At 62.8% G+C, this 18,061-nt stretch overlaps 3 protein-coding genes across 3 annotated transcripts in view; 2 read left to right on the top strand and 1 right to left on the bottom strand.

Moving 5' to 3' along the window:
* Positions 1–1,321: 1,321 nt before the first annotated feature.
* Positions 1,322–8,253, top strand: LOC309880119 (prominin-1-A-like; the record flags this gene model as incomplete). Its single annotated transcript, XM_082764648.1, has 24 exons — positions 1,322–1,451; positions 2,091–2,212; positions 2,334–2,539; positions 2,928–3,048; positions 3,168–3,231; positions 3,412–3,501; positions 3,585–3,775; positions 3,865–3,939; positions 4,023–4,086; positions 4,208–4,367; positions 4,465–4,617; positions 4,806–4,929; positions 5,041–5,132; positions 5,256–5,340; positions 5,434–5,577; positions 5,777–5,848; positions 5,998–6,087; positions 6,192–6,245; positions 6,328–6,408; positions 6,594–6,662; positions 6,758–6,847; positions 6,921–7,033; positions 7,491–7,508; positions 7,817–8,253. The coding sequence occupies 24 exons, from the start codon at positions 1,322–1,324 to the stop codon at positions 7,866–7,868; spliced, it is 2,460 nt and encodes an 819-aa protein (XP_082620774.1). The 3' UTR covers positions 7,869–8,253.
* A 1,463-nt stretch (positions 8,254–9,716) lies between these two features.
* Positions 9,717–14,102, bottom strand: HPS6 (HPS6 biogenesis of lysosomal organelles complex 2 subunit 3). The gene is made up of 2 exons (XM_082764492.1): positions 14,084–14,102; positions 9,717–13,359 (listed from the first exon to the last, which is right to left on the bottom strand). Exon 2 carries the CDS (start codon positions 13,325–13,327, stop codon positions 10,889–10,891), a length of 2,439 nt encoding a protein of 812 aa, XP_082620618.1. The 5' UTR covers positions 13,328–13,359; positions 14,084–14,102; the 3' UTR covers positions 9,717–10,888.
* The window catches only part of ARMH3 (armadillo like helical domain containing 3), a 119,643-nt gene continuing 115,682 nt past the window's right edge, over positions 14,101–18,061 (top strand). Inside the window, exon 1 of the mRNA XM_082764493.1 lies at positions 14,101–14,467. The gene's annotated coding sequence lies outside the window, so the exon portion shown is untranslated. The remainder of the gene's footprint in view (positions 14,468–18,061) is intronic.

Below are 18,061 nucleotides of genomic sequence, written 5' to 3'. Positions count from 1 at the left end.
GGCTCTGGGGGGCGGTTTTGGGGCGCTGGGGTGGGCAGGGCGGCGGCTGCGGGGGGCTCCCTGCGGCGCGCCGGGGTGGGCGCAGGGGGCTTCGCCCAGCCCCGGGCGAGGAGCCGGGACGGAAGGGGCGGCCCCGGGCCGGCTGGGCTGGGCAGGGCCGTGCCGGGCCGCCCCCCCGCCGTGCAGAGCCGTGCCGGGCCGTGCCGTGCCAGGGAGCCCCCGCTACCGCCGCCGGGACCAGCCCCGGGGCTCTGCGCCCTGCGCCCACCGGGTGCGTCCCCTGCGCTCCCGGCACCGGGACCCCCCCTCCCCGGCTTCCCTCCGCCTTCCCCAGCCCCGGGGGTCTTCAGGGCAGCGGGGGGGGCGCGGGGACACCCCCCAGGACATCCCCCCGTGCCCAGGGGCAGGGGACGGGCAGCGGGAGAGGGGCCAAGGGGAGGTGGCACCCGCTGCGGGTGGGCTTGCTGGCCGGCCGGGGAGGGGTGGAGGGAGCTGGGCAGGGGGCTGGGGGAATTTCGGTGGCAAAATCTCTCCTGCTGGTCCCTGGGGCTTCCCAGCTTTGGAGGGGTCGGGGTGCACGTGAAAAAGGTTGGGTTTGCTCCGTGCCCTGCTTGGGAAGCGCTTCTAAAATGCTGCAGCCAGGTCGTGCCCAAACGGTGGACCCCAAACCAAAGGGTGCTGGGGTGGAGAAGCCAGGGGGCTGCCTCGGACCCCCATGACCCACCTGCCTCTGGGAAGTGCTGAGCTTCTGGGCTGGGATGAGGGAAAGCAGGGGGTGGGAGAGAAGAGAGGAGAGGAGAGGTGAGGTGAGGGGCTTCTCTTCTCCCCCGTGCCCACTGGGAACCCCCTCGGGAGGCTCGGTGCAGACCCTGGCCCCGGTTCACAGAGGCAGCTGGTGGTGGCCGGGTGCCAGGAGGTGGCCGGGGCAGGGTGGGGCGATGCCGGCATCGCCGCCTCGGCTGGCAAACAGCTTTTCAGTAATCACAGCTGAAACTTAAACAAACCATAAAGCCCGGGCGCTGGCTCTGCGTAGCTGGGCCCTGCGGTAGGTGCGGGAAGGTGCCGGAGGAAGGGGTAAGTGCTTTGTCCCCAGTCCATCCCCCCCAGCCCCTCCGGTCCCTCATGGGCATCTCCCACCTGGCATCTCCCCCTCGCTGCCCCTGACCTCCCCATTTCTTCCACCTCGCTTGGCTCCCAGGCATTGTGGCTGATTTTTCTCCCTGCATTTCCTGCTCGGAGGCAGGGCAGGACGGGCAGCCCCACGCCCTGCCACCGCCGACGGTCCTACTCTGTGCCCAGGTGCCCTTCTGGAGCCACCACGATGGAGCTGGGGAACATCCCGCAGCCCCAGTACGGCCCCGGCCTCGAGGCACCGGGGAGCAGCACTCCTGGCCTGGTCAGCATGGTGCACGGCTTCCTGCGGCTGGTGCAGCCCCACGGCCTGCCCATCGGTGGGTGCACGGGGGAGCAGCCTGGGGAGGTTTGGGTGGGATAATGGGGGAAATTTCTACGCTGAAAGGGTTGTGCGGCGCTGGAACAGGCTGCCCAGGGAAGCGGTTGGGTCACCATCCCTGGGGGTGTTCAAGAAACGTGGAGGTTCAGGACTTGGTTACGTGGTTTAGCGGTGGACTTTAGTACTGGGCTAAGGACTGGACCGGATATCTCAGAGCTCCTTTCCGATCTGTGTGATCCCATGATTTGATGAAGTGGCAGGGTGCAATTACACCACGCGGCGTGACATCAGTGATAGGGCCTTTTGTCAAGGGCAGGGCGAGCCCCGGGATGAAGGGAAGCAGCACCGCGGGGGGACTTTGTCCCCGTCTGTGCAGATTTCCCAGTCCCCAGCCCCGATGCCAGCCTGTTCCTCATGTGCGGGGCCGGGCTGCAGGCGGGCACCCAGCCAGGGCAGCTGAGGGATTTGTCAGAGCATCCTCCCCAAAACAGCCACTGGGGACACCTCCCGAAAACGGAGAGTTTGGGGATGGGCAATGCCAAAAGGGCTGTGAAAAATTATGGCTGGGGGGACAGCTGGAAGGGAGCAACGTGCACGGGGCTGGGGGTGATGCTTGATGCTGGGAACCCCTTTTTAGGGTGCAGGGACCCACTTGGAGAGCCCCCAGCCCCAGAGGCAGCTCACAGCCCTCTCTGCTCCTTGTCTCCCAGAGCTGATCGCAGATTTGGCGCAGCCCCAGAGCGAGAAGGGGTCCGAGGAGTACGTGCAGGAGGTGAGCGGGCGGCTGGCGAGACCCATCGCGCCCTGTGGGGTCTGGGCGTGGGGCTGGTGAGGGCAGGGGGTGCCGGCTTCGTGCTGCCTCTCCCCCTTCCTCTCCCAGCTGCTGCTCTACGAGCTGGGCTTCCTGGTGTGCGCGGCCATCGGGCTCCTCTTCATCGTCCTGGTGCCGCTGGTGGGATGCTGCTTCTGCTGCTGCCGCTGCTGCGGGCTCTGCGGGGGCCGCATGTACCAGAAGCAGGGCCGGCGGACGGGGTGCCGGCGCCGGGCGCTCTACGGCTCCGTGCTGCTGCTCTCTGCCCTCCTGCTGTGAGTGCGCCGGCCGCGGGCGGGTTGGGAAGGCGGCGGCGGTGTTGGCCGGGGGGCGGCCGGGCCAGGAAGCTGCCATTGTTTGCAGGAGCGGCTCCCGGCACGGCAGGACAAAGAAAGAGAGGAAGCGGAGGCCGTGGGGAGCTGGTCCTGCGGGGCCGAGCTCTTTTTTCCACACGTTCCCTTCCCGAGAGCCTCGCCACGGGGCTCCCGTGCCTCGGTTTCCCCGTAGCAGAAGGGGCCAGGGCTGGGGCACGTCCCTCTGGGTCTGTTTTTTTGCTGGTTGTGAGCGAGGCGCCCGCAGGGATGCTCAGCAGCACCCGGATTTGGAGAGGGGGACACGAGGACGGTGCCCCCCGCTTCCTGACCCCCCACCTTTCCCTTGCAGGGCCGGCGATGTGTGCGCCTTCATCAGCAACACCCGGCTCTCCCAGGCCGTGAGCGGCACCTTCCCCAACATCAACACCACGGTGGACAACATCGGCACCTACCTGGCCTCCATCCCCCAGGCATGCCCAAAGAGACCCCCCCCCCCGACTCCGGGAAGGGTCACAGTAGGGCTGGAGGTGGGGAAGGGTCCCCAGGGAGCCCCCCAGCCCACGCTGACGCCCCGTCTCTCCCCCTGCAGCAGGTGAATTTTGTCATCGACCGCAGCGACGTGCCGCTGGACCGCACCAACAGCAGCCTGCAGAGTGAGTGCGTGCGCCAGGGGCGCTGGGGCGGCCTCCTGCACCCACAGCCGGGATTTTGGGGAGGTTCAGGGGGATTTGAGATGCTGGGGAGGACGCTGCGGTGCTCGGGCTCCGGCACGGTGGAGCCGTGTCCTGCTGCTGCTGCCGGGGGGCCCTGCACTGAGCCCCCCATCCCCACAGACATCGGGCCCCTCCTGGGCGGCACGATCATCTCGGGCATCAGGAGCAGCGTGGACGGGGCGCTGGGATCCCTGCAGAGCCTTTTGGGAGGTAACACCCCATGGGCTGAGGGCTGGGGATTTGGGGCAGGGCAGGGTGAGGACGGGCGGGCTGAGCCCTCGCTGCCTCCCCAGCGATGGAGACGCTGGCGGCCGCTTTTGGCACCATCAACGGCACCCAGGGGCGCCTGGAGGAGCTGCAGGGCACCTACAGCCCGCGGCTGGGCAACCTGCGGGAGAGCCTCAGGCAGACCCTGCAGCGCTGCGGGCAGCCCTGCGCCAGCGTCTCGCCGGACGGCGTCACCTTCGCGGCCAACTACAGCACGGTGAGGACGGGACGGGGGTCCCGGTGTCTGTCCCCCACCCCCCCAGCCTGTGAGCCCGCGGCCCCATCACCGCAAGCTCTTCCCCGCAGATCCCCAGCGTGGAGCAGCAGCTGGAGGCGCTGGGGGAGGTGTTGGGCTCCAGCCTCGCGGGTGATTTGGAGAAGGTGAGGGGTGCTGAAACGGGGATGGGGACGGGCTCCTGGGCTGGGATTGGGGACACGGTCAGCACGCTGCCCCCTCCTCGCAGGTGAACAGCACGCTGGAGAAGACCCCCGATGAGGTGCAGAACCAGACCCGGGACGTGGTGACAAGTAAGCAGGGCCACCGTGCTCATGTCCTCCTTGCCCACCCTCTCCTCGGTGAGCAGGATGGGGCAGCAGCAGCTCCCGTCCCCATCCCATCCCCATCCCGTCTCCATCCTGTCCCCTGCAGAGACCCAGGACCAGCTGGGCCTCATTCGGGAGGAGATCAGGAGCTTGCAGCAGCAGCTGCCACTGCTGGACGCGGAGGAGAGCATCGGGGACGTGATCAGCAACGCCACCTCGGTGCTGGACAACTTCCAGCAGCCGCTCACCGACTTGGACAGGATCAGGTGGGCGAGGGGCTGTGCTGGCCCCGCGTCTCCCTGCGGCCTCATCCACCCGCTTGGCACGGCGGGTCCTGAGCCCTGCCCGTCCCCGTGCCCCCAGGTGGAACGTGTGCGCCTTCCTGTGCTGCCTGGTGCTGCTGGTGGTCCTCTGCAACCTGCTGGGGCTGCTGCTGGGACCCCTGGGGCTGAAGGAGAGCGCCCTGCCCACGCAGCGCAGCTGCCTCTCCAACACCGGCGGGGACTTCTTCATGGCGTGAGGCTCCCAGGATGGGGAGAAATTTGGGGTGGCGGGACGGGGTGGGTCGTCCTGGGGCTGCTCCAGCTCCCACACTTTAAATTATTGAACGTCCTGCCCCGTGGGGACCCATTTGGTGTGAGCGCCAGGGAAAGGGGCTCGCCTGCGTGGCTCCCCCGGTGCCGACGGGGTCTCTGTGCCTGCAGAGGCGTCGGCTTCAGCTTCATCTTCTCCTGGCTGCTGATGCTGGTGGTGCTGCTCACCTTCCTGCTGGGGGGGAACACCTACATGCTCGTCTGCGAGTCCTGGCGCAGCCAGCAGCTCTTCCAGGTGGGATGCCCCCGCCCGGCCACCTCCGCTGCTCCCTTTGGGATGCTCTCCCTTGGTGTCCCGCCCTGCACCGTGCCTACTGTCCCCTGTCCCCGTCTCTTCTGCCCTCAGCTCGTGGATACCCCCGGACTCATACCTGGCTTCAACTTGTCGGAGGCGCTGGGCGACCAGAGCGGCACCTTGAACTTCTCGCAGATGTACAGGTGGGATTAGCCCTGCCTCCGGGCACCCCTGGCTGCAGGGGGGCACCAGGGAAGGAGCGAGGTGCCCACCTGGGGGGCTTGGCACTTCCCTGCCCCGTTCTCAGCCCCGTGTCCCTCCCGCAGGCAGTGCCAGCAGGACACTGCCCTGTGGCAGACGCTGCACCTGGACCAGAGGGTGTCCCTGGACGAGCTTTTGAACATCAGCCAGGTGGGTGCTGGCGGGGGGAGAGCGGTGCCAGGCCGTGCCCCCCACTTGGGGGACACGCTGTCACGTCCCTCACGGCTCCCCTTGCCCCGGCAGTACACGGAAGAGATCTCTGCAGCCTTCGAGGAGGTGAACATCACCCTGAGCCCCATCTCCCTGCTCTCCGAGAGCCAGGGGGACCTGCTGCTGAACGCCAGCCGGGCCGCGCAGCCCCCCAACTTCACCCGCACCCTGGAGCAGGTGGGTGGGCTGTGGGGGCAGCCTGGTGTCGGGTTGGGGGGTCCGGGGCCACGTTGTGGGGCCGCCGTTCCCTCTGCTTTGCTGCTGGGGGAGACCCTGGGGGAGGTCCAGGCTCCGTTCTGCCCCACGGGGATGGGGAGCACGGGGGTGAAGCCCCTCTGTCAGCCCCATCTCGTGGCTCTGTCTCTGCCTTTTCCAGCTGGATCAGACTTTGACCCTGGTAAGCCTCCAGGATCTGGCCACGGAGCTGGAGCAGCTGGTGGACAAAGCGGTGAGAGGCGGCAGCACCCTGTCCCCAAACGGCCACCCTGTCCCCAAAGCTGCGGGGGTGTCCCCTGGGTGCCTCCAGAGCAAGGGGGACTCCCCCTGTCCCCCTGCATCGCTGTGGTGGGGGGCACTGCTGATTGCTCCCCCTTTTAGGGTGCGGATGTGAAACAAGACCTGCAGGCTGGCGCTGCCAAGCTGAGGGAGCTGGACAAGGAGCTGCAGGCGAGCTTCTCGGGGCCGCTGGTGAGCGCTGCTGGGGTGGGAAAAGTGCTGGGGGTGCTGGCTGGGGGGGTCGGGGCTGAGCCACGGCGTGCACGACTCTGAGCCTCCCTCTCCATCCTGCCCAGCAAAGCCTGAAGGAGAACATCTACCTGGCGCAGAACCGGGCTGCCCAGCTCGAGGTGAGCCACGTGGAGGGGGGTTCTGCGTACACCCTGCTCCGCGGCACCCTAAAAAGCCCCCTGAGAGCACCTTCTGCCCCAGACACAGACGAAAACTGCGCTGAACGAAGCCAACAAGACACAGGAGTTCCTGGGGAGGGAGATGGTGAACATCATCAAAAACGTGAGCTTGCCCTGCCCTGCTGGGGGGCTGCCCGGGTGGGGATGTGGGCAGGGGTCTGGGGGGACTCGCAGCCCCATTGCTGCTGGATGGAGGCGGCCTGAAAGCCCTGATGGTGGCACGGAGGGGACACGGGGCACGGAGCGGGCTGGGGGTGAGGCATCTGCACTCTCTGCCTGCCCCCCCAGGAGACGTGGGCCTTCCTGGAGGGGATACTGGATTTCTTCAACACCTACATCGCCTGGGCCAAGAGCAGCGTGAGTGAGCGGGGTGGAGGGGAGCGGGGCCAGGCTGCAGGCTTCTGGGGGGCCCTGACGTGTCCTGTGTCCCCCCCCCCCTTCCGTGTCCCCAGCTGAGGAGAGACGTGGCACGGTGCAAACCCATAGCGCAGACCCTGGATAACGTGGAGGCCATCACCTGCGACTACCTCCTGGACTCCCTGGTGAGCGGGGCGACCCGGCTGTGGGGTGGAAGATGCTGTCCCTATTGCTGATGGCTCCCTTCCCGGCCCACAGAACGCCTTCTGGTTCAGCCTGGGCTGGTGCACCATCTTCCTGCTGCCCAGCATCGTCCTGGCCGTCAGGCTCGCCAAGTTTTATCGCCGCATGCACTTCGCCGACGTCTACAGGTGAGGAGCTGCCCCGCGACGGTGCCGAGCATGGGGGTCCCCATCAGATCCTAATTGTGCAGCGCTGGCTGCAGCCCCCAGCCCGTTTTGGGCTCCACCACCGGCCCCGATCCCTTTTTTCACCATGGTTTGTGCTGGGGACCCGCAGCGGGGAGGAAGGTGGCGCGGAGCACGGCTGGTGTTGTCACCACGAGGGTGCACTGCGGGGCTGCTGCCGCCCCGGGGCTGCCTGAGCTCCTTGGGGTCCCGTTTTCCCAGCACAGCCCAGGGGGGCTGTCAGGAGCCCCCTGAGCTGTATCCACATGGGGTGGCTGGGGTGGAGGGCACTGACACCCCCTGCGGCCCCCGTGTCTCCCCTGCGTGCCCCCGGCCCCATAGCACGATGCGGGGCTGGGGGACTGTCCCGGGGGCACCTCCTGCCCCGCTGATGCTGTCCCCTTTTTTTCCTTCTGCCCAGGAATGAAGCTGTGGAGATGTAAGTAGCAATGCCACGCATCCTGCTGCATGGGGGGGACAGGGGAAAAAAAGGGGGGGACAAGGAGAGGAAGCAGAAAAGCGCAAGCCAAGGAGGGTACGGGCACCAGGGAAGGACTGCCCAGGTGGGACCTGCAGTTTTGGGGTTCCCCTGTCACCTTTGGGGTTGCTGTTGGCTCCCAGCCTCCCCCAAGCCTGCAGGGGGGGATCTCAGCACCCTCTTCTTTGCGGGGCTGGGCCATGGGGTTGGGATGAGGTTTTTTTCTCCCCTGGGTGGCTGGGCTGACACCGGTGCCCTTGGTTTTGCAGAGGACCCGCGTACAACCTGTACAGAATCCCCCGGCCAGCCACCAGGCACTAGCCCCCGGCACCACGGCACGCAGGACACGGCACGCGGCCGCCCCTTCCCCACGGCTGCTGGAGAACGGGCTCGGACCCCCGCTTCTGGACTCTTCCCCCCACCCCATTTCCCAAAGCGCAACGATGCTCTGCAGCCGGGTGACGTGTGAAAGGGGGGGGCTGCCCCTCCTGCTGCCCCCGCTGGGACTTTGAGACCCCCCGAATTGCCAGGTGGTGGCAGGGAGGAGGGGGAGGCAGCTGAGCATCCCCGAGGGGCTTGTCCCAGCCGTGTCCCGGTGCCGTGCCGTGCCCTGTGGGCACAGGGCAGCACCCGTGCTGCTGCAGGGGGAGCAGGCAATGTGAGTTATTTATTTTTGGGGGGAGCCCGGCTCTTCCCAATCCCGTGATTTTTTGGTGTGGAACAATAAATGAGGTGATTGTGTGCAGGAGGCGTGGAGCAGCATGCGTGCTTCTGGCCGGGATGGAAGGGTTTTGGGGTGGGTTGGTGTCCCACTGCTGGCGTGAGCTCGGGTTGTGGCCGTGCTCCTGGTGTCACGGTGCTTTCCCCTGGAGAGGGGACTCAGTGGAGGTGCCACGCGCTGCCCCACTGATGCCCACCCACCAAGGGGCATCGGCCACCAGATTTGGTCTGTCCCTGTGGTGGGGACAAGCGCAGGCATGCTGGTGTGCTGCTCCTTGTCTCGAGCCCTGGGGCTGTCTCAAATGCCCGCCGGGCATGGGAGGCGTCCGTGAGCAGCCTGACTCACTTCCTTCATCGCAAAGTCCGAGTCTTATCGGCGGGAGCGATGAGCTCGAGCTGCCCAGCTCTTCTTCCCCAAAGTACATCTGCTTTATCACGTTCTCCATTTGCTTTCGGATCTCCGAAACGCTATTTTTTTTTTCCCTCCAGGAGTTATCTGAAGCCACACTGCCCTTACCTCCTGCTATCTGCCCCCAGCACGCATCCTGCCCCTAACCAGAGCCCCGTGCTCACCTCTCACCCCGCTGGATGTGTTCTAGGGGGCGGCTCAGCTCCTGTTCCCCCGGGGGCACCCACCCTTTCTGGGGCTGGGACTGCCTGCCCCCCTGGGAGACCATGTAGCTGTCCCCGCTGCACAGCCTCTGCTTCCTCTTTCTGTGCTGTGGCCCGCTGCTGGCTTCGGTTCCTGCTCGCTGGCTTTGCGGGCACTGCTCCCTCCCTGGGGTTTTCTCTCTGGGATGCAGGGAGCTTTGAGGATTTCCCCCTTGGAACCAGGAGCTGAATGCCCTGGGCTTTGCTCCCTGCTCGATCCTCGTTTGCTGCATCCATCCCCAGCCCTGGCAATGGAAAAACTCCCTCCAAATTACTGCCCACCAGGGTGCTGCACGCTCTGCTTTCGTGCCAGCTGCAGGAAACCAGCCGCGGTGCCCCGCAGCCACAGCACGAGGCCCACCAAGAAGGTCCCCTCCATCGCCAGCCAGTCTCTAGAGAACTGCTGCAGCAGTTCCTCTTCCCCTTTGCCTGTGTTTTGTTTTGTTTTTTTTGTTCCACCGCAGGGACTTTCTGCAGCAGGGTGGCTGTCTGGGGGAGGAACTGGCACATCCTCCCAGCGTTTGCACAGGCCAGGATCCCTCTAAAGGCAGGTCTGCGCTGGGAGCACAAGGTGCTGCGGCCAGCATGGTGTTCCTGGCTGGAAAAGCAGCGAAGGGACACGTTGTAGGTCTTGAGAAAAACTCCTCCCTTCTTCAAACCCGCCTGGGCACAGCATTGACCAGCAGGGAGCTGCGCTGGGCAGTGCTGCCGTGAGTTGAGCTTGGCAAAAGCGAAACAAAACAGGGAGCAGCCTCACAACATCCACCACCGGCCCGGCACTGCTTTGGGAACCTTTTATTTTTAAAATGAACCTGCCTTCTGCGCTCAGCCCCAGCCTCAGGAGGAGGACTAACGCAGATGGACTTCCCCCCGTCCCCCCGATCCCAGCAAGGCACGAGGTGCCCCCCTGGCCACACCGTACCCCACCCCACAGCCCCCACGCAGAGGGGGAGCCACGGCCGGGGTCTCTCTCCCGAGCACCTCGGAGAGGCTGGAAGCTGGGCTCTTCCTGCACGAGCGCTCTCAAGTTACACTGACTTTGCAAACAGAGGCACAAGATGAGCCAGACAGCCCTGACAAAGCCCCTTTGTGTGCAAAGGGCAAAGGTAGGAGAGATGGGAACAGAGGGCCCTGGCGTCCTGCAGCATAATCTAGGCTTCCACAAAGGAAAGGGAGAGGCAGGGCCAGCCCCAAGCTCGCCCGGGCTGCTGCCAGCTTCTCAGCTCAGAAGAGAGAGTTTGGGTGCCGGCTGGGGTGGCGAGATAAGGGAATTAGGCTGCTCTCTTCAGCTAAGTAGCTGCAATCAGTCGCAGCGACAGGATTGATCCCAGAGGAATTGCAGCGAGACAGCACAGGGAGCGCCGCAGCTGCCAGCGCACGTGCTGGGCTGCCCAGTATGACGGAGCTGCACCACGCTGGCATTCAGCATCTCGCCCAGCCCGGGGCTGCAGGGCTCAGCGCCCCGCTGCAGGAAACGTGCAAGGATCCTCACTGGCAGAGCCCGGAGGCATCACCCAACCTCCCGAGCAGAGAATGGGCTGGGAGGACTGTGCATGTCCCCGTGTGCCTCTCTGCCACCACTCCTGGGGATCAGAAGGGTAGAGGTGAAGTTATAAAGGAGCCAAGCAAACCGAAAACAAAGTGCTTTGGGCAGGGAGCGGTCCTGCAGTCCCATAGTGCAGCCAGTGCTTTCATCTGCAAACGCGCCTGGCATTTGCTCCTCTACCGGGGCACAAATTGCACTTGCAATAAACAACCAGAAAGCCTGCCCTGCTCTCAGGTGGGACACCCCAGCTGCAGCCCCCCGAAGGGATCTTTGAGCTGCTGCTGCAAGGAGGCTTCAAACAGGATCAGGCTTCAAACAGGAGCAGGCTTCCCGCTGCCAGGCAGGGCAGGGTTTCCAGGGGAGGATGTGGCTTTCCCCTTCTCGTGCACCCAAGGGTCGAGACCCCGTCGTGCTTCCCCCCCCCTCACACCGTGTCACCCTGTGCCAGCGCCGAGGGAGAGGAAGTCCTTGCCACGGGTGGCTGAGGAGCATCACCGCCCGCTGCTTTTTGGGGGTTCTTGTGCTCTCGGGGTGGGGCGGGAGGGGGGAACGTGGGGCTCTGCAAGGCATCCGAGTACATCTCGTGCTGCACGCAGGGACGCTGCACAACCCTTTGCAGCAGTGGCTTGAGCAAGCCCACAGTCAGCTGGTTCCCCTCGCTCGAGAAGGGCACCGGGTCCCCCTGGGTGCGAGGGAGGTGCTGCAGGACCACGGTGAGGATGTCCGAGGCGGTGAGCTCAGCGGGGCACAGCGGCCACAGCGTGTCCACGTAAGGGTCCAGCTCGCGGTGCTGGGCGAACTCTGCCAGCAGCGTGGTGAAAATCTCCTTGTTCAGCAAGGGACTGAGCTTGGAGAACTTCTCCGCCACCTCCACCACCCGCTGCCACCGCTTCAGGCGGATGAGAAGGTGCAGAGCCTGCAGCACGGCCTTCGGCCGCTGGCTGCAGAGCAGCAGTTCGAGCTCCATCTCATCGTCCACCTCGCTGCGCTTGCTTTTCCTGGCCAGCACTCCCAAAGCTCTCTTGTACAGCGGCACCCGGCCCTCCGGGCCCTCCTTGCTGCTGTACGCCCAGGAGAGGCCGACGTACTGCTGGGTCTGCTCCACGAAACCGGGCAGCCACTTGGGTTTGAACCTCAGGAAGGAGGCGCAGATGAGCTCGAAGAGCGGCACCACGCCGTTCTGGCCCACCTCCTCCTGCTGCTGCGGTCCCCCCAGCACCTTCTTCCACACCTCCGGGGTGGCCCTGGCCACCACGAGGCCGTCCCCGTTCTGCTGCAGCTGCAGGCAGCTCCTCGTGGCCTTCCAGGCAGCCTTGGGGAAGGAGGCAAAGACTGAGTTCAGGTAGGCCAAGTTGTCCTTGTCTATGTCGGAGTGCAGCACGCGGCTGACCTCCTGCTCCACCAGTTCCTCGCAGTAACTCTCCACCTCGCTCTCCGGGGCAGCCACCACGCAGCTCTTGAGGAGCTCCAGGCTCAGGTAGCTCTGCAGCTCGAGGCTCATTGTGCTCAGCAGCTTGGCGTAAGTGTCCTGCAGGCCTCGGGCTGGTTTCTGCTTCTGGTGGAGGCTGTGCTGCAGGATGGCAGCGAGAGCCACGGGGGCCTGGAACGCGCCGCCCTTCTTCAGCTTCTCCACCGTCAGCTTGGAGCTGCTGAGGCTCCTCCTCTGGTAGTACCGGCAGGCCTCCTCGAACACCATCTCCACCAGGCACGGCTCGGCCCTGCTGCTGTCCTCGGGGCTGGAGAAGCCAAGGCTGTAGATGCCCGTTTGCGTGAGGAGCTGGATGCTGTCCTCCTCTCCTGGGGACTCCAGGAAATGCACCTCTTTCATGTTGAGGATTTTCTTTTCGATGAGCCTCCCGCTGTTCAGGTCGACGAGGTACAGCACCCCGGCCACCATGCAAGCCAGGGTGCTGCCAAAAGTTTTCAGCTGCACAGTATTTTCCTGAGCCAGGGGGGGCCCTTCCAGATCGAAGACGTGTCTCTGTGTCCCGTCTGCCTCTACCACGCTGACAGCGCCCTCGGTGCTCACCAGCAGCAGAGCCCCGCGGTCGGACATGGCGCAGCTGTGAACGTCCAGGGGTGCCAGCGCCGAGAGGAGGCCCACGGAGCCGAGCAGCAGCTTCCTGAAGTCCGACTCGCTGCTGGCCTGCAGCACCTTGCTGCGCACAACACCCGCCGAGGGGGCCGCGAGGGTGAGCCTGGCCTCCTCGGGGTGCCAGACGAGGAGGAACTTGGTGGTGGTGGCACCACCGGGGGAGGCAGGCAGCATGAAGATGTGCTGCGGGGCCGCCAGGACGCGGTACTCGGGGCTGTTGTGCAGGACGATGCTGACGGGGCCGAGCCTCACGCCTTGCTCCTCCACCTCCAGCGCCCGGGCGCAGACGCAGAACCTGAAGGCGCCCTTACCGGCGTCCGGGTGCACGTCCGAGGGGGGCCTCTCCTCGCACCACACCAGCCGCTCGCCCTGGCAGCACACGGCCGCCACCCGTGCCCGGCCGCCCTGGCAGAGCTCTAGAGCCCGCAGCGGCTGCCAGCCCGCCGCCAAGCGCCACAGCTCGGTGCGGCCACGCTCCCACACCACGGCCAGCACCCAGCCGCCCGCTGCCCGCGGGCTGTGCGGGAACAGCAGCCCCACCAGTGCCTCCCGGCTCGGTGGCGGCTCCCAGCTCCTCCGTAGCTCGGTGCCCGTGCCGCTGAGGCGCTGGAAGGCCAGCAGCCGGCCGCCCCGCTGCAGCACCAGGTGCCCGCCGTCGGGGCTGGGCACGACGTGGCTGGGCTCCCCCCCGGGGCTCAGCAGCTCCGCCAGCCCCCCGCCACTACGGCTCCACTCTGACACCCGCCGCAGCGGCCCCGCTCGCTTCATCCTGGGGAGCCTGGCGGGACACCCCCCGGTTCCTGGGGGACACCTCCTGGTTCCTAAGGGACCCCCTCTGGTTACTCGAGGACCCCCCCCCAGTTCCTCAGGGACTCTTCCTGGTTCCTAGGGGACCCTCTCCGGTTCCTCGGGGACCCCCCCTGGATACTAGGGGACCCCCTCCGGTTCCTTGGGGACCCCTCTGATTCCTCGGTTGCCCCCTTCGGTTCCTGGGGGACACCCTCCAGTTCCTCGGGGACCTCCTAGGTTACTCGGGACCTCCCTCCGGTTCCTCGGGGACCCCTCCTGGATACTAGGGGACCCCCCCGATCCCTCGGGGACACCTCCCGGTTCCTCGGGGACCCCTCCAGTTATTTGGGACCTCCCTCCGGTTCCTCGGGGACCCCCTCGGTTACTCGGGGACGCTCCCCCGGTCCCTCGGGTGCCCCCTCCGGTTATTTGGGACCTCCCTCCGGTTCCTAGGGGACCCCTCCCGGTCCCTCGGGGACCCCTCCGGTTATTCGGGACCTCCCTCCGGTTCCTGGGGGACACCCCCCGGTCCCTCGGGGACCCCCTCGGTTCCTAGGGACCCCCTCCGGTTCCTCGGGGACCCCTCCCGGTTATTCGGGACCCCCCCCCGGTTCCTACGGGACCCCCCTCCGGTCCCTCGGGACCCCCCCCGGTGCCCCCTTCTCCCCCCGCGGCTCCCCTCCGCCCGGTTTCCCCAGCACCCCCCTCACCTCCCTCCCACCCACCGGGCGCTACCTGCGGCGGGGCCGGTCCCGGGGCCGTGCCGGCGGTGGCACAGCACAGCACAGCACAGCACGGCGCTGCGCAATCACGAGGCGGCGGGCTTCCGGGAGGAGCCGCTCCCCACCGGCGCCGCTCCGAGCCGTGCCGTGCTGCGCAGAGCCGTGCCGTGCCGTGCCGTGCCGTGCCACACCGGCCGGCGCCGTGCCGGGATCACCGGGCAGGGAGGGCTCCCGGTGCTGCCCACCCCCCCCCTTCCCTCCCCAGCTCCCCGGTAGAGCCCCGCGCGGTGCGGGCGGCGCTAGGACCGCGCGGCGGCGCGGGGGGCGCCCCAGTGGCGCATGCGCAGTGGCGCGGGCGGCGCCTGCGCGCTGCGGAGGGGAGCGGCGGGGCCCGCAGGTGAGCGGCGGGGCGGGGAGGGGGGGGGGGGAGAGAGAGAGGAGGGGGTCGCGGGGCCCCCCCCCCGCGCGCGCGGGGCCGGGCAGGCCACGCCCCCTAACGGCCCTAACGGCCATAACGGGCGGGGGGGCCGCGCGTCCTGTCAGAGGGCCCGCGGGCCCTGCGTGGGGTGGGACCGCGCCAGGAGTTCCGGGGGGCGGACACGCGTTAATTGGGGTTTCTGTTAATTAAAGCGTCACCCTACTCACCCCAAAGCTGGTTTTTAATTGTGGGCAATTCTGCCGGTAGCCCGTGAGGCGCGGCAGCCAGCGGGGTAACGTTGGGTGGGTGGCGGTCGGCGTGTACAAAGGGGCAGCGGGGGCTCGTGTGCCACCACCGCCACACCACCTGCCGTGGGGACAGCCCTCAGGAGGGGAAGGGTCAGCCCCAGAAGGCTGGCTGGCTGTATTCTGCCTTCCTGGGCTCCTTTCTTTCCTTTCACATTTCATATATGTGTTTAAATACACACACTTATAGCCATAAACATCTTTATACACGTCAGTGTTACTCCAAAGTGCTCGTGCTGCTAGTGCTCCCTGTCTCCACAGCCTCGCCTCTCTGCAGTCCTGCCGCCCTCACCTTGCTGCCTCCCATTTCCTCGGCTCTTCCCACCTCACAGCTGGGAAAAGGGCAGGGAAGGGGTCAGGCAGGGTGTTTTCCGTCAGGAGAATATCTGAATATATCTGCAGGTGGCCCGAGCTGTGGGCGTAGAGGTGGCGTGGAGTATTTCACGGTGAAATAAGTGGGGTGGGTTCTGAAGGGCTTGAGAAGTGGAAGCCCCAGGAGATTTCCTCACACAGGAGAGCGAAGGGTTGGGGCTAGAAGTACGGAATGGAATTGCAGGGAAATGAAAAAATCAATTGGGGAAAAAAGGTCTGAACTGATGGAGGTGGAGCGTGTGCCGCTTGTCTAGATGGGCTTGATAGGAGGAAGCGTAGCTGGTTGGCGGTGCGAAGTTGATGGATTGGGTGTTACTTTACCTGGACGGGTAGAAAAGAAAGGCAATTACGGATGAAGTATTGAGAATGTAACTTGGACGTTATTCTTCATATCGTTGCTGAAGCTCGTGTAGTGGAAGTCTGTGGCTGTATCTGCGTTAGGAAGCTGCTTTTCCTGTTTTCCAAGGGGTGGAAAATAGGCGAGCAGTGGTGTAACTGCAGGTTGGGCTATGTGGAAACACGTAGCACACTGCTCTGAGAGGATGGAAGGGCTTGCTGGTAAAAGTGCATATACTGACACTGTGCTAGAGGTTGTGTTGCTAGGCATTACAAAGAAAAAGTAGGGTATATGTGGTTTTTTGTCAGTGTCATATCCTCTGAATGTATTTCTTGCTAATTATTACAGGAAGGCACCTGAAATTTCTGCGAGATTGATCCAAAGATTATGTGCCATGAGTGGTACCAAATAATGTTTACAAATACACACACATTAGTCTGTAAAGAGTAGATGAAATACAAAAGTAGCATGAACTGTAACTGCCCATGTTGGCAGAGCATAAACTGCAAAAGGGCTTGTAGCAGGAATTTGGTTGTTGGTTGCTTAAGCTGTGACAAAATCTAACGCACTGCGTCCCTCTCCTCTCTGATTTCCCTTGGGTTCTGCCCAGAGTGCTGCTAGGGGGCTCCTGGGGATTTAATGCTGGAGCTTGGGCTGGGTCAAGGCACTGTCCAAGCTTTGGCATTGGTAGGCTGGTGTGCAGGGGGCAGGTTGTTGGTTGTTTCCTCTGGTGGATGAGTGCTAGAAATTAACTGCCTGGTGCCTGGGTCCAGCGTTGACTCTGCAGATTCATTACATAGATTAAGTGCAAGCTTTTCCTGGAATTTCACCAAAGAGTAGAATGACCATTTGGATTACAATCTGCTTCTTTAGAAGCCATGGTCTAACTTCAGGCAGTTTATCTCCTGCCTTCTTGCATGCTTTAGCTAATTTTTGAACAACTATCCTTTTGACTTAAGGGATATACCAGCAAACTACCCAGAAAGACAAAGCATGATCACACTGGGTCCTAGAAGAGTGCAGTTGGTGTTGGGCTGGTTGTGGTAACCATCCTGAAATCCTGCCAGCTTGAAATCTTAACCCAGCATGAAATCTTTAAACAAGTAGTCCAGTCTGAGTAGCAGTGGCAAGTCAAGGGATTGGATTCTAAAAGGAAAAGTATCTCAGCTCTTACTCAGAGCCTTCATTAATATTGATTGATATTGACTTTGGCATTAGCAAAATAATATCTTGCATCATTTGCACTACATTTTTCAGATACACAATAAACGGTTTGCCAACTAAATATGTGAAAATACCATTTATTGTCATCTGCTTGTTTTGTTTTTATTTAGCCTAGCAGTGTCACAGTATATTTTTGAGAGTTATAGACTGAAAAAAAATATTCAGGTTTGGTTGTGTTTGTGGGTTGTGTAATCTTGAAAACGTTCAGGTTTGTAAAATGCAAAATACAGGGATTGACAGGCTGTCAATCCTGTAATCTTGCTGTGTGCAAGATTACAGGAGTTTCAAGTTTTGGATCCTGTTTTCACTATAGTGTTGATGCACGTTAATGTTCCTTTCTCTACAGTAGTGTTTTTGTTGTTATGAGATTTGTACAACAATAAGTCTGAACGGGAGCTGAATTACAATTCGGAGAAGCCGCAGTTTTCAATCCGCACGAGTCTGAGTGAACTTCAGACTCCAAATGTCTTTTTTTTTCCTCTTCTTCCATGGATATTCTAACTGAAAGCTGACAGGGATGTGTTCATCTGAATGTCACATGTTTGATTTGAATCTCTGGAATGAGTTTTGGACTGAAATGGACAGGAGGTAGATGCTCGGATGTGCTCATTCCTTTGTTCCTGCCTGGATCAGCTGATCCTGGGGTTGATGACAGATAGACCAAAGGTCTGCCTGAACTTCTGTCTGCCACGGCTTTTTTTCTGCCTGCCTTGGAGCTGCCAAGACTCATGCTCTGTCAAGGTTTCTGTTAGCTCCAGACGAAGCATCTTGGATCTTCTGCAGCACAGCACAGTACTTGCTGTTCCAAAACCCCCATGTGCGTACGTCTCAGCCCTGAGGGACAGCTCTGTGCAGTCGGTGACTGCAGCAGGATTCACTTAGCAGCATGTGTTAATGGGACTGACCTATTGACAGAATAAATTATCCATTTGAACCTGAAACGTGGAAATTGCACCGATGCCTTTGAAACGTGATACGTTTTAAAGGGTAATTCTTAACTATATTCAGCGTCTCTGTTTTCATAAACTGTCACGATGCCCTGATAATTCGACACCTCTGCAACTAGTAAATGTTTAGTGCAGTTGATTGCTGTTTTCTGCAGCTGTCTACAAGGTCCCCATTAACAAAATGCAGTTTCCTGTTTCCGTCTTTCTGACATCTGGAGAACGTAATTGCATGGAGTGAAAAGAAAAAGCCATTTGTGCAGCCTGATCATCATAGGTCACGAAACAAGCATAGCCTAATAAAGCGTTGGCATGAAAGGCAACTCTTCCTTTTCTCCCCTTGCTCCTCCGTATGCTCATTTGTAGAACAGCAAGTTATGAACAAGAATGT

Source organism: Aythya marila (genome assembly GCF_965140915.1).
Source record: "Aythya marila genome assembly, chromosome: 7".
In the NCBI taxonomy this organism is placed as follows: domain Eukaryota; kingdom Metazoa; phylum Chordata; class Aves; order Anseriformes; family Anatidae; genus Aythya; species Aythya marila.
This window is presented reverse-complemented; position numbering and strand designations above follow the sequence as displayed.